This window comes from Hyla sarda, chromosome 6 (assembly GCF_029499605.1).
Source record: "Hyla sarda isolate aHylSar1 chromosome 6, aHylSar1.hap1, whole genome shotgun sequence".
Classification (NCBI taxonomy): domain Eukaryota; kingdom Metazoa; phylum Chordata; class Amphibia; order Anura; family Hylidae; genus Hyla; species Hyla sarda.
This window is the reverse complement of record NC_079194.1, coordinates 279,763,500-279,780,919: the sequence shown is the minus strand read 5'-3', so window position 1 is coordinate 279,780,919 and position 17,420 is coordinate 279,763,500. Positions and strand designations below refer to the sequence as shown.

The 17,420-nt window shown below is 43.0% G+C and overlaps 1 protein-coding gene across 1 annotated transcript; it reads left to right on the top strand.

Annotated features, from left to right (window-relative positions):
• The first annotated feature begins 10,926 nt into the window (after positions 1-10,926).
• Positions 10,927-15,775, top strand: LOC130277121 (uncharacterized). The gene is made up of 2 exons (XM_056527470.1): positions 10,927-12,412; positions 15,431-15,775. Exons 1-2 carry the CDS (start codon positions 10,972-10,974, stop codon positions 15,436-15,438), a joined length of 1,449 nt encoding a protein of 482 aa, XP_056383445.1. The 5' UTR covers positions 10,927-10,971; the 3' UTR covers positions 15,439-15,775.
• Positions 15,776-17,420: the final 1,645 nt, after the last annotated feature.

The window sequence follows — 17,420 nt, the reverse complement described above, 5'->3', positions numbered from 1 at the left end:
CATTTTGAACCCAAAAACCCATTTGAGTTTTCAAGTTCAAAATGCAGGCCTACCTCCGCCCCTTCAGCCTGCCTGTCCATCTCCAAAAATAGCCTTTTAACAATGATATGCTCCTATTTTGCTTTTAAAAAATAGCAAACAGTAAAGTTGCCATATGCTGCCATCCTTTCATCCCGCGTCCTTCTACACCTATGTCCATAAACCATCCTAAACTCATACTATTCTCATGTTGCCAAGTTATCGGACTACCTGGCCCAAAAATTATGGATTATAAAAGGGTAGCAGCATAAGAGAAAATTACACATTTTGAACCCAAAAACCCATTTGAGTTTTCAAGTTCAAAATGCAGGCCTACCTCCGCCCCTTCAGCCTGCCTGTCCATCTCCAAAAATAGCCTTTTTAACAATTATATGCTCCTATTTTGCTTTGAAAAAACAGCAAACAGTAAAGTTGCCATATGCTGCCATCCTTTCATTCATTCATCCTTCTACACCTATGTCCATAAACCATCCTACACTCATAATATTCTCACTTCGCCAAGTTATCGGTCTAACTGGCAAAAAAATTATGGATTATAAAAGGTAGCAGCATAAGAGAAAATTACACATTTTAAACCCAAAAACCCATTTGAGTTTTCATGTTCAAAATGCAGGCCTACCTCCGCCCCTTCAGCCTGCCTGTCCATCTCCAAAAATAGCCTTTTTAACAATTATATGCTCTTATTTTGCTTTGAAAAAACAGCAAACAGTAAAGTTGCCATATGCTGCCATCCTTTCATCCATTCATCCTTCTACACCTATGTTCATAAACCATCCTACACTCATACTATTCTCATGTTGCCAAGTTATAGAACTACCTGGCCCAAAAATTATGGATTATAAAAGGGTAGCAGCATAAGAGAAAAATTACCCATTTTGAACCCGAAAACCCATTTGAGTTTTCAAGTTCAAAATGCAGGCCTACCTCCGCCCCTTCAGCCTGCCTGTCCATCTCCAAAAATAGCCTTTTTAACAATTATATGCTCCTATTTTGCTTTCAAAAAAAAGCAAACAGTAAAGTTGCCAAATGCTGCCATCCTTTCATCTATTCGTCCTTCTACACCTATGTCCATAAACCATCCTACACTCATAATATTCTCATGTTGCCAAGTTATCAGACTACCTGGCACAAAAATGATGGGCTATAAAAGGGTAGCAGCATAAAAGAAAATTACACATTTTGAACCCAAAAACCCATTTGAGTTTTCAAGTTCAAAATGCAGGCCTACCTCCGCCCCTTCAGCCTGCCTGTCCATCTCCAAAAATAGCCTTTTTAACAATAATATACTCCTATTTTGCTTTGAAAAACAGCAAACAGTAAAGTTACCATATGCTGCCATCCTTTCATCCTTCTACAACCATGTTCATAAACCATCCTACACTCATACTGTTCTCACTTCGCCAAGTTATCGGACTACCTGGCCCAAAAATTATGGATTATAAAAGGGTAGCAGCATAAGAGAAAATTACACATTTTGAACTCAAAAACCCATTTGAGTTTTCAAGTTCAAAATGCAGGCCTACCTCCGCCCCTTCAGCCTGCCTGTCCATCTCCAAAAATAGCCTTTTTAACAATTATATGCTCCTATTTTGCTTTGAAAAAACAGCAAACAGTAAAGTTGCCGAATGCTGCCATCCTTTCATCCATTTGTCCTTCTACACCTATGTCCATAAACCATCCTAAACTCATACTATTCTCATGTTGCCAAGCGATCGGACTACCTGGCCCAAAAATTATGGATTATAAAAGGGTAGCAGCATAAGAGAAAATTACCCATTTTGAACCCAAAAACCCATTTGAGTTTTCGTGTTCAAAATGCAGGCCTACCTCCGCCCCTTCAGCCTGCCTGTCCATCTCCAAAAATAGCCTTTTTAACAATTATATGCTCCTATTTTGCTTTAAAAAAACAGCAAACAGTAAAGTTGCCAAATGCTGCCATCCTTTCATCCATTCGTACTTCTACACCTATGTCCATAAACCATCCTAAACTCATAATATTCTCATGTTGCCAAGTTATCGGACTACCTGGCGCAAAAATGATGGGCTATAAAAGGGTAGCAGCATAAGAGAAAATTACACATTTTGAACCCAAAAACCCATTTGAGTTTTCAAGTTCAAAATGCAGGCCTACCTCCGCCCCGTCAGCCTGCCTGTCCATCTCCAAAAATAGCCTTTTAACAATGATATGCTCCTATTTTGCTTTTAAAAAACAGCAAACAGTAAAGTTGCCATATGCTGCCATCCTTTCATCCCGCGTCCTTCTACACCTATGTCCATAAACCATCCTAAACTCATACTATTCTCATGTTGCCAAGTTATCGGACTACCTGGCCCAAAAATTATGGATTATAAAAGGGTAGCAGCATAAGAGAAAATTACACATTTTGAACCCAAAAACCCATTTGAGTTTTCAAGTTCAAAATGCAGGCCTACCTCCGCCCCTTCAGCCTGCCTGTCCATCTCCAAAAATAGTCTTTTTAACAATTATATGCTCCTATTTTGCTTTGAAAAAACAGCAAACAGTAAAGTTGCCATATGCTGCCATCCTTTCATTCATTCGTCCTTCTACACCTATGTCCATAAACCATCCTAAACTCATAATATTCTCACTTCGCCAAGTTATCGGTCTAACTGGCCCAAAAATTATGGATTATAAAAGGGTAGCAGCATAAGAGAAAATTACACATTTTAAACCCAAAAACCCATTTGAGTTTTCATGTTCAAAATGCAGGCCTACCTCCGCCCCTTCAGCCTGCCTGTCCATCTCCAAAAATAGCCTTTTTACAATTATATGCTCTTATTTTGCTATGAAAAAACAGCAAACAGTAAAGTTGCCATATGCTGCCATCCTTTCATCCATTTGTCCTTCTACACCTATGTTCATAAACCATCCTACACTCATACTATTCTCATGTTGCCAAGTTATAGAACTACCTGGCCCAAAAATTATGGATTATAAAAGGGTAGCAGCATAAGAGAAAATTACACATTTTGAACCCAAAAACCCATTTGAGTTTTCAAGTTCAAAATGCAGGCCTACCTCCGCCCCTTCAGCCTGCCTGTCCATCTCCAAAAATAGCCTTTTTAACAATAATATACTCCTATTTAGCTTTGAAAAACAGCAAACAGTAAAGTTACCATATGCTGCCATCCTTTCATCCTTTCATCCTTCTACACCCATGTTCATAAACCATCCTACACTCATACTGTTCTCACTTCGCCAAGTAATCGGACTACCTGGCCCAAAAATTATGGATTATAAAAGGGTAGCAGCATAAGAGAATATTACACATTTTGAACCCAAAAACCCATTTGAGTTTTCAAGTTCAAAATGCAGGCCTACCTCCGCCCCTTCAGCCTGCCTGTCCATCTCCAAAAATAGCCTTTTTTTAACAATTATATGCTTCTATTTTGCTTTGAAAAAACAGCAAACAGTAAAGTTGCCATATGCTGCCATCCTTTCATCCCGCGTCCTTCTACACCTATGTCCATAAACCATCCTTCAATCATACTGTTCTCACGTCGCCAAGTTATCGGTCTAACTTGCCCAAAAATTCTGGATTATAAAAGGGTAGCAGCATAAGAGAAAAATTACCCATTTTGAACCCAAAAACCCATTTGAGTTTTCAAGTTCAAAATGCAGGCCTACCTCCGCCCCTTCAGCCTGCCTGTCCATCTCCAAAAATAGCCTTTTTAACAATTATATGCTCCTATTTTGCTTTGAAAAAACAGCAAACAGTAAAGTTGCCAAATGCTGCCATCCTTTCATCCATTTGTCCTTCTACATCTATGTCCATAAACCATCCTAAACTCATACTATTCTCATGTTGCCAAGTGATCGGACTACCTGGCCCAAAAATTATGGATTATAAAAGGGTAGCAGCATAAGAGAAAAATTACCCATTTTGAACCCAAAAACCCATTTGAGTTTTCAAGTTCAAAATGCAGGCCTACCTCCGCCCCTTCAGCCTGCCTGTCCATCTCCAAAAATAGCCTTTTTAACAATTATATGCTCCTATTTTGCTTTGAAAAAACAGCAAACAGTAAAGTTGCCATATGCTGCCATCCTTTCATCCCGCGTCCTTCTACACCTATGTCCATAAACCATCCTAAACTCATACTATTCTCATGTTGCCAAGTTATCGGACTACCTGGCCCAAAAATTATGGATTATAAAAGGGTAGCAGCATAAGAGAAAATTACACATTTTGAACCCAAAAACCCATTTGAGTTTTCAAGTTCAAAATGCAGGCCTATCTCCGCCCCTTCAGCCTGCCTGTCCATCTCCAAAAATAGCCTTTTTAACAATTATATGCTCCTATTTTGCTTTGAAAAAACAGCAAACAGTAAAGTTGCCATATGCTGCCATCCTTTCATTCATTCATCCTTCTACACCTATGTCCATAAACCATCCTACACTTATACTGTTCTCACGTCGCCAAGTTATCGGTCTAACTGGCCCAAAAATTATGGATTATAAAAGGGTAGCAGCATAAGAGAAAATTACACATTTTAAATCCAAAAACCCATTTGAGTTTTCATGTTCAAAATGCAGGCCTACCTCCGCCCCTTCAGCCTGCCTGTCCATCTCCAAAAATAGCCTTTTTACAATTATATGCTCTAATTTTGCTTTGAAAAAACAGCAAACAGTAAAGTTGCCATATGCTGCCATCCTTTCATCCATTTGTCCTTCTACACCTATGTTCATAAACTATCCTACACTCATACTATTCTCATGTTGCCAAGTTATAGAACTACCTGGCCCAAAAATTATGGATTATAAAAGGGTGGCAGCATAAGAGAAAATTACACATTTTGAACCAAAAAACTAATTTGAGTTTTCAAGTTCAAAATACAGGCCTACCTCCGCCCCTTCAGCCTGCCTGTCCATCTCCAAAAATAGCCTTTTTAACAATTATATGCTAATATTTTGCTTTGAAAAAACAGCAAACAGTAAAGTTGCCATATGCTGCCATCCTTTCATCCATTCATCCTGCTACACCTATGTTCATAAACCATCCTACACTCATACTGTTCTCACGTCGCCAAGTTATCGGTCTAACTGGCCCAAAAATTATGGATTATAAAAGGGTAGCAGCATAAGAGAAAAATTACCCATTTTGAACCCGAAAACCCATTTGAGTTTTCAAGTTCAAAATGCAGGCCTACCTCCGCCCCTTCAGCCTGCCTGTCCATCTCCAAAAATAGCCTTTTAACAATTATATGCTCCTATTTTACTTTAAAAAAACAGCAAACAGTAAAGTTGCCATATGCTGCCATCCTTTCATTCATTTGTCCTTCTACACCTATGTCCATAAACCATCCTAAACTCATAATATTCTCATGTTGCCAAGTTATCGGACTACCTGGCCCAAAAATTATGGATTATAAAAGGGTAGCAGCATAAGAGAAAATTACACATTTTGAACCCAAAAACCCATTTGAGTTTTCAAGTTCAAAATGCAGGCCTACCTCCGCCCCTTCAGCCTGCCTGTCCATCTCCAAAAATAGCCTTTTTAACAATTATATGCTCCTATTTTACTTTGAAAAAACAGCAAACAGTAAAGTTGCCATATGCTGCCATCCTTTCATCCATTCATCCTTCTACACTTATGTTCATAAACCATCCTAAACTCATAATATTCTCACTTCGCCAAGTTATCGGTCTAACTGGCCCAAAACTTATGGATTATAAAAGGGTAGCAGCATAAGAGAAAATTACACATTTTGAACCCAAAAACCCATTTGAGTTTTCATGTTTAAAATGCAGGCCTACCTCTGCCCCTTCAGCCTGCCTGTCCATCTCCAAAAATAGCTCTTTTAACAATTATATGCTCTTATTTTGCTTTGAAAAAACAGCAAACAGTAAAGTTGCCATATGCTGCCATCCTTTCATTCATTTGTCCTTCTACACCTATGTTCATAAACTATCCTACACTCATACTATTCTCATGTTGCCAAGTTATAGAACTACCTGGCCCAAAAATTATGGATTATAAAAAGGTAGCAGCATAAGAGAAAATTACACATTTTGAACCAAAAAACTCATTTGAGTTTTCAAGTTCAAAATACAGGCCTACCTCCGCCCCTTCAGCCTGCCTGTCCATCTCCAAAAATAGCCTTTTTAACAATTATATGCTAATATTTTGTTTTGAAAAAACAGCAAACAGTAAAGTTGCCATATGCTTCTATCCTTTCATCCATTCATCCTTCTACACCTATGTTTATAAACCATCCTACACTTATACTGTTCTCACGTCGCCAAGTTATCGGTCTAACTGGCCCAAAAATTATGGATTATAAAAGGGTAGCAGCATAAGAGAAAAATTACCCATTTTGAACCCAAAAACCCATTTGAGTTTTCAAGTTCAAAATGCAGGCCTACCTCCGCCCCTTCAGCCTGCCTGTCCATCTCCAAAAATAGCCTTTTTAACAATTATATGCTCCTATTTTGCTTTGAAAAAACAGCAAACAGTAAAGTTGCCATATGCTGCCATCCTTTCATCCATTCGTACTTCTACACCTAAGTCCATAAACCATCCTAAACTCATAATATTCTCATGTTGCCAAGTTATCAGACTACCTGGCGCAAAAATGATGGGCTATAAAAGGGTAGCAGCATAAAAGAAAATTACACATTTTGAACCCAAAAACCCATTTGAGTTTTCAAGTTCAAAATGCAGGCCTACCCCAGCCCCTTCAGCCTGCCTGTCCATCTCCAAAAATAGCCTTTTTAACAATAATATACTCCTATTTTGCTTTTAAAAACAGCAAACAGTAAAGTTACCATATGCTGCCATCCTTTCATCCCGCGTCCTTCTACACCTATGTCCATAAACCATCCTACACTCATACTGTTCTCACTTCGCCAAGTGATCGGACTACCTGGCCCAAAAATTATGGATTATAAAAGGGTAGCAGCATAAGAGAAAATTACACATTTTGAACCCAAAAACCCATTTGAGTTTTCAAGTTCAAAATGCAGGCCTACCTCCGCCCCTTCAGCCTGCCTGTCCATCTCCAAAAATAGCCTTTTTTAACAATTATATGCTCCTATTTTGCTTTGAAAAAACAGCAAATGGTAAAGTTGCCAAATGCTGCCATCCTTTCATCCATTTGTCCTTCTACACCTATGTCCATAAACCATCCTACACTCATAATATTCTCATGTTGCCAAGTTATCAGACTACCTGGCGCAAAAATGATGGGCTATAAAATGGTAGCAGCATAAAAGAAAATTACCCATTTTGAACCCAAAAACCCATTTGAGTTTTCAAGTTCAAAATGCAGGCCTACCTCCGCCCCTTCAGCCTGCCTGTCCATCTCCAAAAATAGCCTTTTTAACAATTATATGCTCCTATTTTACTTTGAAAAAACAGCAAACAGTAAAGTTGCCATATGCTGCCATCCTTTCATCCATTCATCCTTCTACACTTATGTTCATAAACCATCCTAAACTCATAATATTCTCACTTCGCCAAGTTATCGGTCTAACTGGCCCAAAACTTATGGATTATAAAAGGGTAGCAGCATAAGAGAAAATTACACATTTTGAACCCAAAAACCCATTTGAGTTTTCATGTTCAAAATGCAGGCCTACCTCTGCCCCTTCAGCCTGCCTGTCCATCTCCAAAAATAGCTCTTTTAACAATTATATGCTCTTATTTTGCTTTGAAAAAACAGCAAACAGTAAAGTTGCCATATGCTGCCATCCTTTCATCCATTTGTCCTTCTACACCTATGTTCATAAACTATCCTACACTCATACTATTCTCATGTTGCCAAGTTATAGAACTACCTGGCCCAAAAATTATGGATTATAAAAAGGTAGCAGCATAAGAGAAAATTACACATTTTGAACCAAAAAACTCATTTGAGTTTTCAAGTTCAAAATACAGGCCTACCTCCGCCCCTTCAGCCTGCCTGTCCATCTCCAAAAATAGCCTTTTTAACAATTATATGCTAATATTTTGCTTTGAAAAAACAGCAAACAGTAAAGTTGCCATATGCTACTATCCTTTCATCCATTCATCCTTCTACACCTATGTTTATAAACCATCCTACACTTATACTGTTCTCACGTCGCCAAGTTATCGGTCTAACTGGCCCAAAAATTATGGATTATAAAAGGGTAGCAGCATAAGAGAAAAATTACCCATTTTGAACCCAAAAACCCATTTGAGTTTTCAAGTTCAAAATGCAGGCCTACCTCCGCCCCTTCAGCCTGCCTGTCCATCTCCAAAAATAGCCTTTTTAACAATTATATGCTCCTATTTTGCTTTGAAAAAACAGCAAACAGTAAAGTTGCCAAATGCTGCCATCCTTTCATCCATTCGTACTTCTACACCTAAGTCCATAAACCATCCTAAACTCATAATATTCTCATGTTGCCAAGTTATCAGACTACCTGGCGCAAAAATGATGGGCTATAAAAGGGTAGCAGCATAAAAGAAAATTACACATTTTGAACCCAAAAACCCATTTGAGTTTTCAAGTTCAAAATGCAGGCCTACCCCAGCCCCTTCAGCCTGCCTGTCCATCTCCAAAAATAGCCTTTTTAACAATAATATACTCCTATTTTGCTTTTAAAAACAGCAAACAGTAAAGTTACCATATGCTGCCATCCTTTCATCCCGCGTCCTTCTACACCTATGTCCATAAACCATCCTACACTCATACTGTTCTCACTTCGCCAAGTGATCGGACTACCTGGCCCAAAAATTATGGATTATAAAAGGGTAGCAGCATAAGAGAAAATTACACATTTTGAACCCAAAAACCCATTTGAGTTTTCAAGTTCAAAATGCAGGCCTACCTCCGCCCCTTCAGCCTGCCTGTCCATCTCCAAAAATAGCCTTTTTTAACAATTATATGCTCCTATTTTGCTTTGAAAAAACAGCAAATGGTAAAGTTGCCAAATGCTGCCATCCTTTCATCCATTTGTCCTTCTACACCTATGTCCATAAACCATCCTACACTCATAATATTCTCATGTTGCCAAGTTATCAGACTACCTGGCGCAAAAATGATGGGCTATAAAATGGTAGCAGCATAAAAGAAAATTACACATTTTGAACCCCAAAAACCCATTTGAGTTTTCAAGTTCAAAATGCAGGCCTACCTCCGCCCCTTCAGCCTGCCTGTCCATCTCCAAAAATAGCCTTTTAACAATTATATGCTCCTATTTTGCTTTGAAAAAACAGCAAACAGTAAAGTTGCCAAATGCTGCCATCCTTTCATCCATTCGTCCTTCTACACCTATGTCCATAAACCATCCTACACTCATACTGTTCTCATGTTGCCAAGTTATCGGACTACCTGGCCCAAAAATTATGGATTATAAAAGGGTAGCAGCATAAGAGAAAATTACACATTTTGAACCCAAAAACCCATTTGAGTTTTAAAGTTCAAAATGCAGGCCTACCTCCGCCACTTCAGCCTGCCTGTCCATCTCCAAAAATAGCCTTTTTAACAATTATATGCTAATATTTTGCTTTGAAAAAACAGCAAACAGTAAAGTTGCCATAAGCTGCCATACTTTCATCCATTTGTCCTTCTACACCTATGTCCATAAACCATCCTACACTCATAATATTCTCATGTTGCCAAGTTATCAGACTACCTGGCGCAAAAATGATGGGCTATAAAAGGGTAGAAGCATAAGAGAAAAATTACCCAATTTTAACCCGAAAACCCATTTGAGTTTTCAAGTTCAAAATGCAGGCCTACCTCCGCCCCTTCAGCCTGCCTGTCCATCTCCAAAAATAGCCTTTTTAACAATAATATACTCCTATTTTGCTTTGAAAAACAGCAAACAGTAAAGTTACCATATGCTGCCATCCTTTCATCCTTCTACTCCCATGTTCATAAACCATCCTACACTCATACTGTTCTCACTTCGCCAAGTTATCGGACTACCTGGCCCAAAAATTATGGATTTTATTGCAGACAGGAGGCTCATATCAGAATGCATTATCCTTCTTTATTTTGCCCATTAGCAGAAAGAATGACAGTGTTAAACATAAAAAGAAAAAGAAAACACAGGTGTCCAAGCACCTAGTAACCATAGCAACTCCCTCCTCCATCCCACCAATCCAAGCATAGACTGCCCTATATAACCAAGCTGCAGCCCCTCCTCCTCCTCTTTCTTTCTGCTCGTTAGCAGCATCAGTGTCTAACAGATAAGTGCATTAATAATTCTCATTCCTGTCACCCACACTGTAATTTCTCCCTTTACCCTGTACTCCCAGGGTTGGGGAACTTCTGCCCTCTGTGGCTAGCTTCTGAGGGAGCGAGGGTCCCTCTCCCTCTCTCTCTCTATCTTTATCTCTCTCCCTCCCCCCTCTCTTTTTTCTATCTATATACATCTATATATCTATATCCGTTTCCCCTTTTTTCGTCCTCTGGGTCGGTATTTCAGACCCAGGGAACTGTACCGTTGTTCTGTCTCACTTATTTTTCTCCCCTTTGGCGCTCCGCCATTTTTCCTGACTCCGCCCCCCTTCTTCTCCGGCTTTCAGTCTGAGATCTCCTGAGCGCTTCGCGCGCTGCAGGGGGGCGTGTCCGCACGTTCGCTTCGCGAGCGTTTTGGCCTGTTACCTCGCCTACGTGCGGGGCCTTCTGTGTGGTGCCCCGGCGAGTCCCTTGGTTGCACGGCCCGGCCGTTTCGTCGGTCGCCGACTCAGGGATTCCCCGCGGCCCCTCCGTTCATCATTCGGCGCTGGCGCATTAATATCGCCTTACCCAGTTCGCAACTGAGTGGGATTTTTTCGCTGCGCATTATTGCGAACATTTTTCTCTCTCTATTGTATACTCTGGTATAATTATAGGTTATTTATTCACTGCAGTTAATGCTAGTCCCTCTGTCTGTTCTCTCCTTACAGCTGGGACTGCACACTTATATTGTACATCCATACATATTTTAACTACATCATGTCTGATGATCAGCTATCTCCACCTAATGGTGGGCTGACTCATTCATCTCAGGACCATATCCTAGCCCCTTCTGAATTATTGCAACAGATGGTGTCTACATCGGTCCAATCCGCCCTGGCCTCCGCCATGTCATCTGTCAATGACAGCATATCAAAATCTGTTTCCATGGCGTTGTCACGGCAACACCGGGAAGGGCCGGCCTCTTCAGATACCCCCTTGGTCGCCTCCCACATACAATCCCAGGCTTCCAGCCTACTAAGACCCGGCAAGTCGGACCGGAAGAGACGCTATTGCTCCGACTTAGATACCCACCTTACCAATACACCTACTATTGGAGGTGGTTCTAAACTAACTAAGACCTCAGTGCCTCCTGAGGATACCAATGTGAGTGCTCAGAACCCCACAGATGGGGATGACGTGCCCGGTGGAACCTCTCGGTCCTCCAGGCGTAATAAACCCGACTCTTTTGTTGAAGATTCAGATGGCACCTCAGACTCTGGGGATGATGATTTATATGAGTTGGAGGACGAGGATCTGGAAGGGAACGCGAGTCGTTCTCCTCCACATGGCTCCGCTGACACAAGCGCCCCCGGGGCGATCTTGGATTCCATGGGAATTCCATTCTTCAGCCCGGAGAATATCAAACACCCCCGTTCGGGGGAGTGGACGCCCATGTCACAGGTGGCTGATTATGTTTCGGCTTGGCTGCGCAAATCTTTAGATGGTCGCAACCGCAATAAACTGAGGGCGGAGTGTCCACGACCGTCACTGCCCAATAATGTCGCCACGACGCCAGAGTTGGACCCCATTCTGGTGCGCTATCTGGTTAAGACCGGTAAAAACCCTAAAAAGGGTATTGACAAATCTTTCAAAACTGTTCAGGACAAATTGTTGGATGTCCTTGGGCCTATGACTAAGATTTTACAATTGGCCGAACATGCTGTCGCTTCAGGTGAAGTAATTGATGCAGACATTTTACGGGGCTGGGCATTACGAGCAGTTTGCTTGCTCGGCAATGCAAACACTGCGGCGTCTACGGAACGCCGGAGATCCATCCTTATGCGGCTGGATCCCCAACTTACTCACCTGGCTACCGACGAACCTGGTCCGCCAGCGGACGGTTTACTATTCGGGGAGGCCTTTCTTAAAAATATAAATAAGTATGTTGGCCTTTTCTCGGGCCTTGACAAAGCCCAATCCTCTTTAAAAAAGGTGGGCGCTAACAAGGTTTTCCCCAGGGCTGGAAGGGGTAGGGGTCGCCCTTCTGGCCGTGCCACCAACTATAGACCCTATAACAGGGGCCACTACATGCCTGACAGACAATATTACACACCAGTTCCCCAGCCACCACAGCCCTCGACTCCATTCTTTCCGCCTAGAGGACGTCCGTGGAGAGCGAGGGGTGCCAGCCGCGGATACCCAAGATCCAGGGGCACAGGTGAGACTGCCTATTCTGTCATTAACATGGGTTCCTGTGGGGGGCAGGCTGGGGTATTTTTCCCGGACCTGGTCCCGGATCACATCCGACCCGTGGGTCTTGCAAACTGTAGCCGGCTATCAAATAGAATTTCTCTATCCTCCGATACAGACTTGTTGGCCGCCAGCGATACACTTCGCGGACGCCGACAAGGCCCTGATCCGCTCAGAATTGATGGATCTGCAGTTGAAGCACGCCATTCAGGAGGTGTCTTGGGACGCTCCGGGTTATGTGAGCAATATTTTCTTGGTCAAAAAGAAGGACGGAGGTCACCGCCCGGTCATAAACTTGAAACATTTAAACGAGTACGTTTTGTATCGCCACTTCAAGATGGAGGGGATACATCTTCTCAGAGATCTTTTGCTACCAGGAGACTGGTTGGCGAAGATAGATCTGAAAGACGCGTATCTGACCGTGCCGATACACCTTTCTTCCCGTCCATATCTTCAGTTCTGTTGGGAAGGTCGCAAATGGGAATTTGCATGCCTCCCGTTCGGCCTTTCTTCAGCACCATGGTGCTTCACTAAACTGCTGAGACCGGTCATGGCTTTGCTCAGGAGCCGGGGGGGTACGCCTGATCGTCTATCTCGACGATATTCTGATCATGGCGTCCACGTACGCGTTGGCCGTGCAGCATGTCCAATGGACGGCCGCTCTGCTCTCGGAGTTGGGTTTTTTGCTCAACGAAGAGAAGTCGGTACTCACGCCGTCTCGACGGACGGAGTTCCTGGGGTTCGAGGTGGATACCCACTTGGCCACCCTGAGTCTGCCCACGAGGAAACTGACTACGATCCGCAAGGAGATCCGGAAGCTTCTCCGTGCAGAGGTGGTCTCATTGCGGGCGCTCGCTCGGGTGGTCGGTCTGCTGACAGCCTCCATCCAGGCGATCTTCCCTGCCCCCTTACACTACAGGGCGCTGCAGAGACTGAAGATTCGGCACTTGAGGGAGGGTTTGCCCTACTCAACCGAAGTGCCACTATCCGCAGAAGCCAAGGGAGAACTCCTGTGGTGGCTACGTCATGCCCAGGTTTGGAATGGGAAGACAATTTTCAATTCCAAACCGGACTTAGTGATAGAATCAGACGCCAGCCTGCGGGGTTGGGGTGCCCGCTGCGGGGCATCGACGTCCGGAGGCAAGTGGTCACCATCAGAAATGTGTTTGCACATCAATTGCCTGGAACTTCTCGCGGGCACCTTTGCCCTGAGGAGTTTCGCTTTCCACAGGTCGGATTGTTGTATCCTGCTGCGCATGGACAATGTAGCAGCCGTTCAATACATCAACCGCCTGGGAGGCACGAAATCCAAGATCCTCGCAGATCTCGCGACGGTCCTTTGGCAATTCTGCCTTCAGCGGAATATATTGTTGACCGCGGAGTATCTTCCTGGAATTTCCAACGCCATTGCGGACTGGAACTCCAGGTACCTCACGGACTCCAGCGATTGGATGTTGGAACCAACGGTGTTCCAGGCGATCCATGCCCTGTGGGGGCCATTGAGTATCGACTTATTCGCATCTCGTCTCAATCGACAGCTGCCACGATTTTTCAGTTGGCGACCGGATCCGGACGCCATGGCGACGGACGCGTTTCTTCAAGTGTGGCCACAGAGCACTCTGTACGCCTTCCCGCCATTTGCCATGATCCCCAGAGTATTATGGCAGACGGTGTCCCAAAAAGCGACGCTGGTGTTGATCACCCCCTGGTGGCTGACTCAGTCATGGTTTCCCCAGGTCCTGGGGATGGCCATAGATGTGCCGAGGTTGTGTCCGCCTCTACTCACGTTGCTTCGAGACCCCTCAGGGAATCTTCATCCCTTGACATCGGACGATCAACTGCCGCTATTGGCATGGTTGATCTCGGGACACCTTCGCTTGGGGGCCGCATTTCGCAATCGGCTTCTGACCTCATCAATGACGCTTGGGCTCCAGGTACCAGATCGGCTTATCGATCAGCCTGGGGACTTTGGCTTCGTTGGTGCTCACGACGGGATTTGGATCCCGTACGTGCCCCTGTAGCGGAGGTCATTAATTACCTCTCGGAGTCTTTTGAGGCGGGGAAAGCTTATCGCACGATTAACGTTTATCGCTCGGCTATTTCCGCCTCCCATGGGTTGGTGGATGGCTTGCTGGTTGGACAACACCCTATTGTCTGCCGTCTTATGAGGGGGATGCGGTTTAAGAGACCGCCTTCTTCGCGATATCTCACCACGTGGGATGTTAGCAGTGTATTACGCATGTTTGAGACATGGGAAGACAATGACGACTTGTCTCTTAAACTCCTGTCGTTTAAATTGACAATGTTGTTATGCCTGGTCTCCATCAAGCGTGTGTCAGACGTACGGGCCCTGGATATTTCCAGGAAACAATTTGTTCCCGATGGGGTTCGTTTTTCCATTTGTCGTAGGACCAAAACCGATCTACGTTCGGTTTTCTTCCCATTTTTTCCGACGCGCCCGAAATTGTGTGTCGTGCGATGTCTTCGATCTTATGAGTTGAAGACAGCTACGCGTCGTCCGACGGGTTCGGCGCAGCTCCTCATCTCCTATTGTCCGCCATATTTACCGGTTTCCTCCCCGACATTGGCTCGGTGGGTGAAATTGACAATGTCCTTAGCGGGTATTGATGTGTCACTGTTCACGGCTCACTCCACTAGGAGTGCGATGTCGACCAAAGTCCTTCAGACGGGTGGCTCGCTTTCGGAACTCTTGAGGGCGGCCGACTGGTCGTCCGAGGATACATTCCGTACGTTCTATTTTAAACCTACTGTACATGTGTCTATGTCTGTATTGTGATGGATTTATGATGCTTCTCTATGTACTGTGCTTTGAACATGCATTCTGATATGAGCCTCCTGTCTGCAATAAAATTGAGGATTTTCCTAGTAGAGTGACGGAAAATATTGATTTTATTAAGACAGGAGGCGAATATCATCCCACCCGTTTCCCCTACCCGTTATTATTTATAACCTTTGTTGTTTTCAGGATATTGAAGAATGGTTCTGCCTTGCCACGGTTCTTTGTTGGGGTCAGCTGCGTGACCTATCCGGTTGATCGTTCCTATTTGAAGATTGACGTTCTGCGTTATTGGTTCAAGATCCTCCGTGTGGACGCCGCCGCGCGAGTTCTGCAGTTTCGATGCTGGACTTCGTCACGGCATAAAGAAAGAGGAGGAGGAGGGGCTGCAGCTTGGTTATATAGGGCAGTCTATGCTTGGATTGGTGGGATGGAGGAGGGAGTTGCTATGGTTACTAGGTGCTTGGACACCTGTGTTTTCTTTTTCTTTTTATGTTTAACACTGTCATTCTTTCTGCTAATGGGCAAAATAAAGAAGGATAATGCATTCTGATATTCGCCTCCTGTCTTAATAAAATCAATATTTTCCGTCACTCTACTAGGAAAATCCTCAATTATAAAAAGGTAGCAGCATAAGAGAAAATTACACATTTTGAACCCAAAAACCCATTTGAGTTTTCAAGTTCAAAATGCAGGCCTACCTCCGCCCCTTCAGCCTGCCTGTCCATCTCCAAAAATAGCCTTTTTAACAATTATATGCTCCTATTTTGCTTTGAAATAACAGCAAACAGTAAAGTTGCCATATGCTGCCATCCTTTCATCCATTCGTCCTTCTACACCTATGTTCATAAACCATCCTACACTCATACTATTCTCATGTTGCCAAGTTATCGGACTACCTGGCCCAAAAATTATGGATTATAAAAGGGTAGCAGCATAAGAGAAAATTACACATTTTGAACCCAAAAACCCATTTGAGTTTTCAAGTTCAAAATGCAGGCCTACCTCCGCCCCTTCAGCCTGCCTGTCCATCTCCAAAAATAGCCTTTTTAACAATTATATGCTAATATTTTGCTTTGAAAAAACAGCAAACAGTAAAGTAGCCATATGCTGCCATCCTTTCATCCATTCATCCTTCTACATCTATGTTCATAAACCATCCTACACTCATACTGTTCTCACGTCGCCAAGTTATCGGTCTAACTGGCCCAAAAATTATGGATTATAAAAGGGTAGCAGCATAAGAGAAAAATTACCCATTTCGAACCCGAAAACCCATTTGAGTTTTCAAGTTGAAAATGCAGGCCTACCTCCGCCCCTTCAGCCTGCCTGTCCATCTCCAAAAATAGCCTTTTTAACAATTATATGCTCCTATTTTGCTTTGAAAAAACAGCAAACAGTAAAGTTGCCAAATGCTGCCATCCTTTCATCCATTCGTACTTCTACACCTATGTCCATAAACCATCCTAAACTCATAATATTCTCATGTTGCCAAGTTATCGGACTACCTGGCGCAAAAATGATGGGCTATAAAAAGGTAGCAGCATAAGAGAAAATTACACATTTTGAACCCAAAAACACATTTGAGTTTTCAAGTTCAAAATGCAGGCCTACCTCCGCCCCTTCAGCCTGCCTGTCCATCTCCAAAAATAGCCTTTTAACAATTATATGCTCCTATTTTGCTTTGAAAAAACAGCAAACAGTAAAGTTGCCATATGCTGCCATCCTTTCATCCATTCGTCCTTCTACACCTATGTTCATAAACCATCCTACACTCATACTATTCTCATGTTGCCAAGTTATCGGACTACCTGGCTCAAAAATTATGGATTATAAAAGGGTAGCAGCATAAGAGAAAATTACACATTTTGAACCCAAAAACCCATTTGAGTTTTCAAGTTCAAAATGCAGGCCTACCTCCGCCCCTTCAGCCTGCCTGTCCATCTCCAAAAATAGCCTTTTTTAACAATTATATGCTCCTATTTTGCTTTGAAAAAACAGCAAACAGTAAAGTTGCCATATGCTGCCATTCTTTCATCCATTCGTCCTTCTACACCCATGTTCACAAACCATTCTACACTCATACTGTTCTCACGTCGCCAAGTTATCGGTCTAACTGGCCCAAAAATTCTGGATTATAAAAGGGTAGCAGCATAAGAGAAAAATTACCCATTTTGAA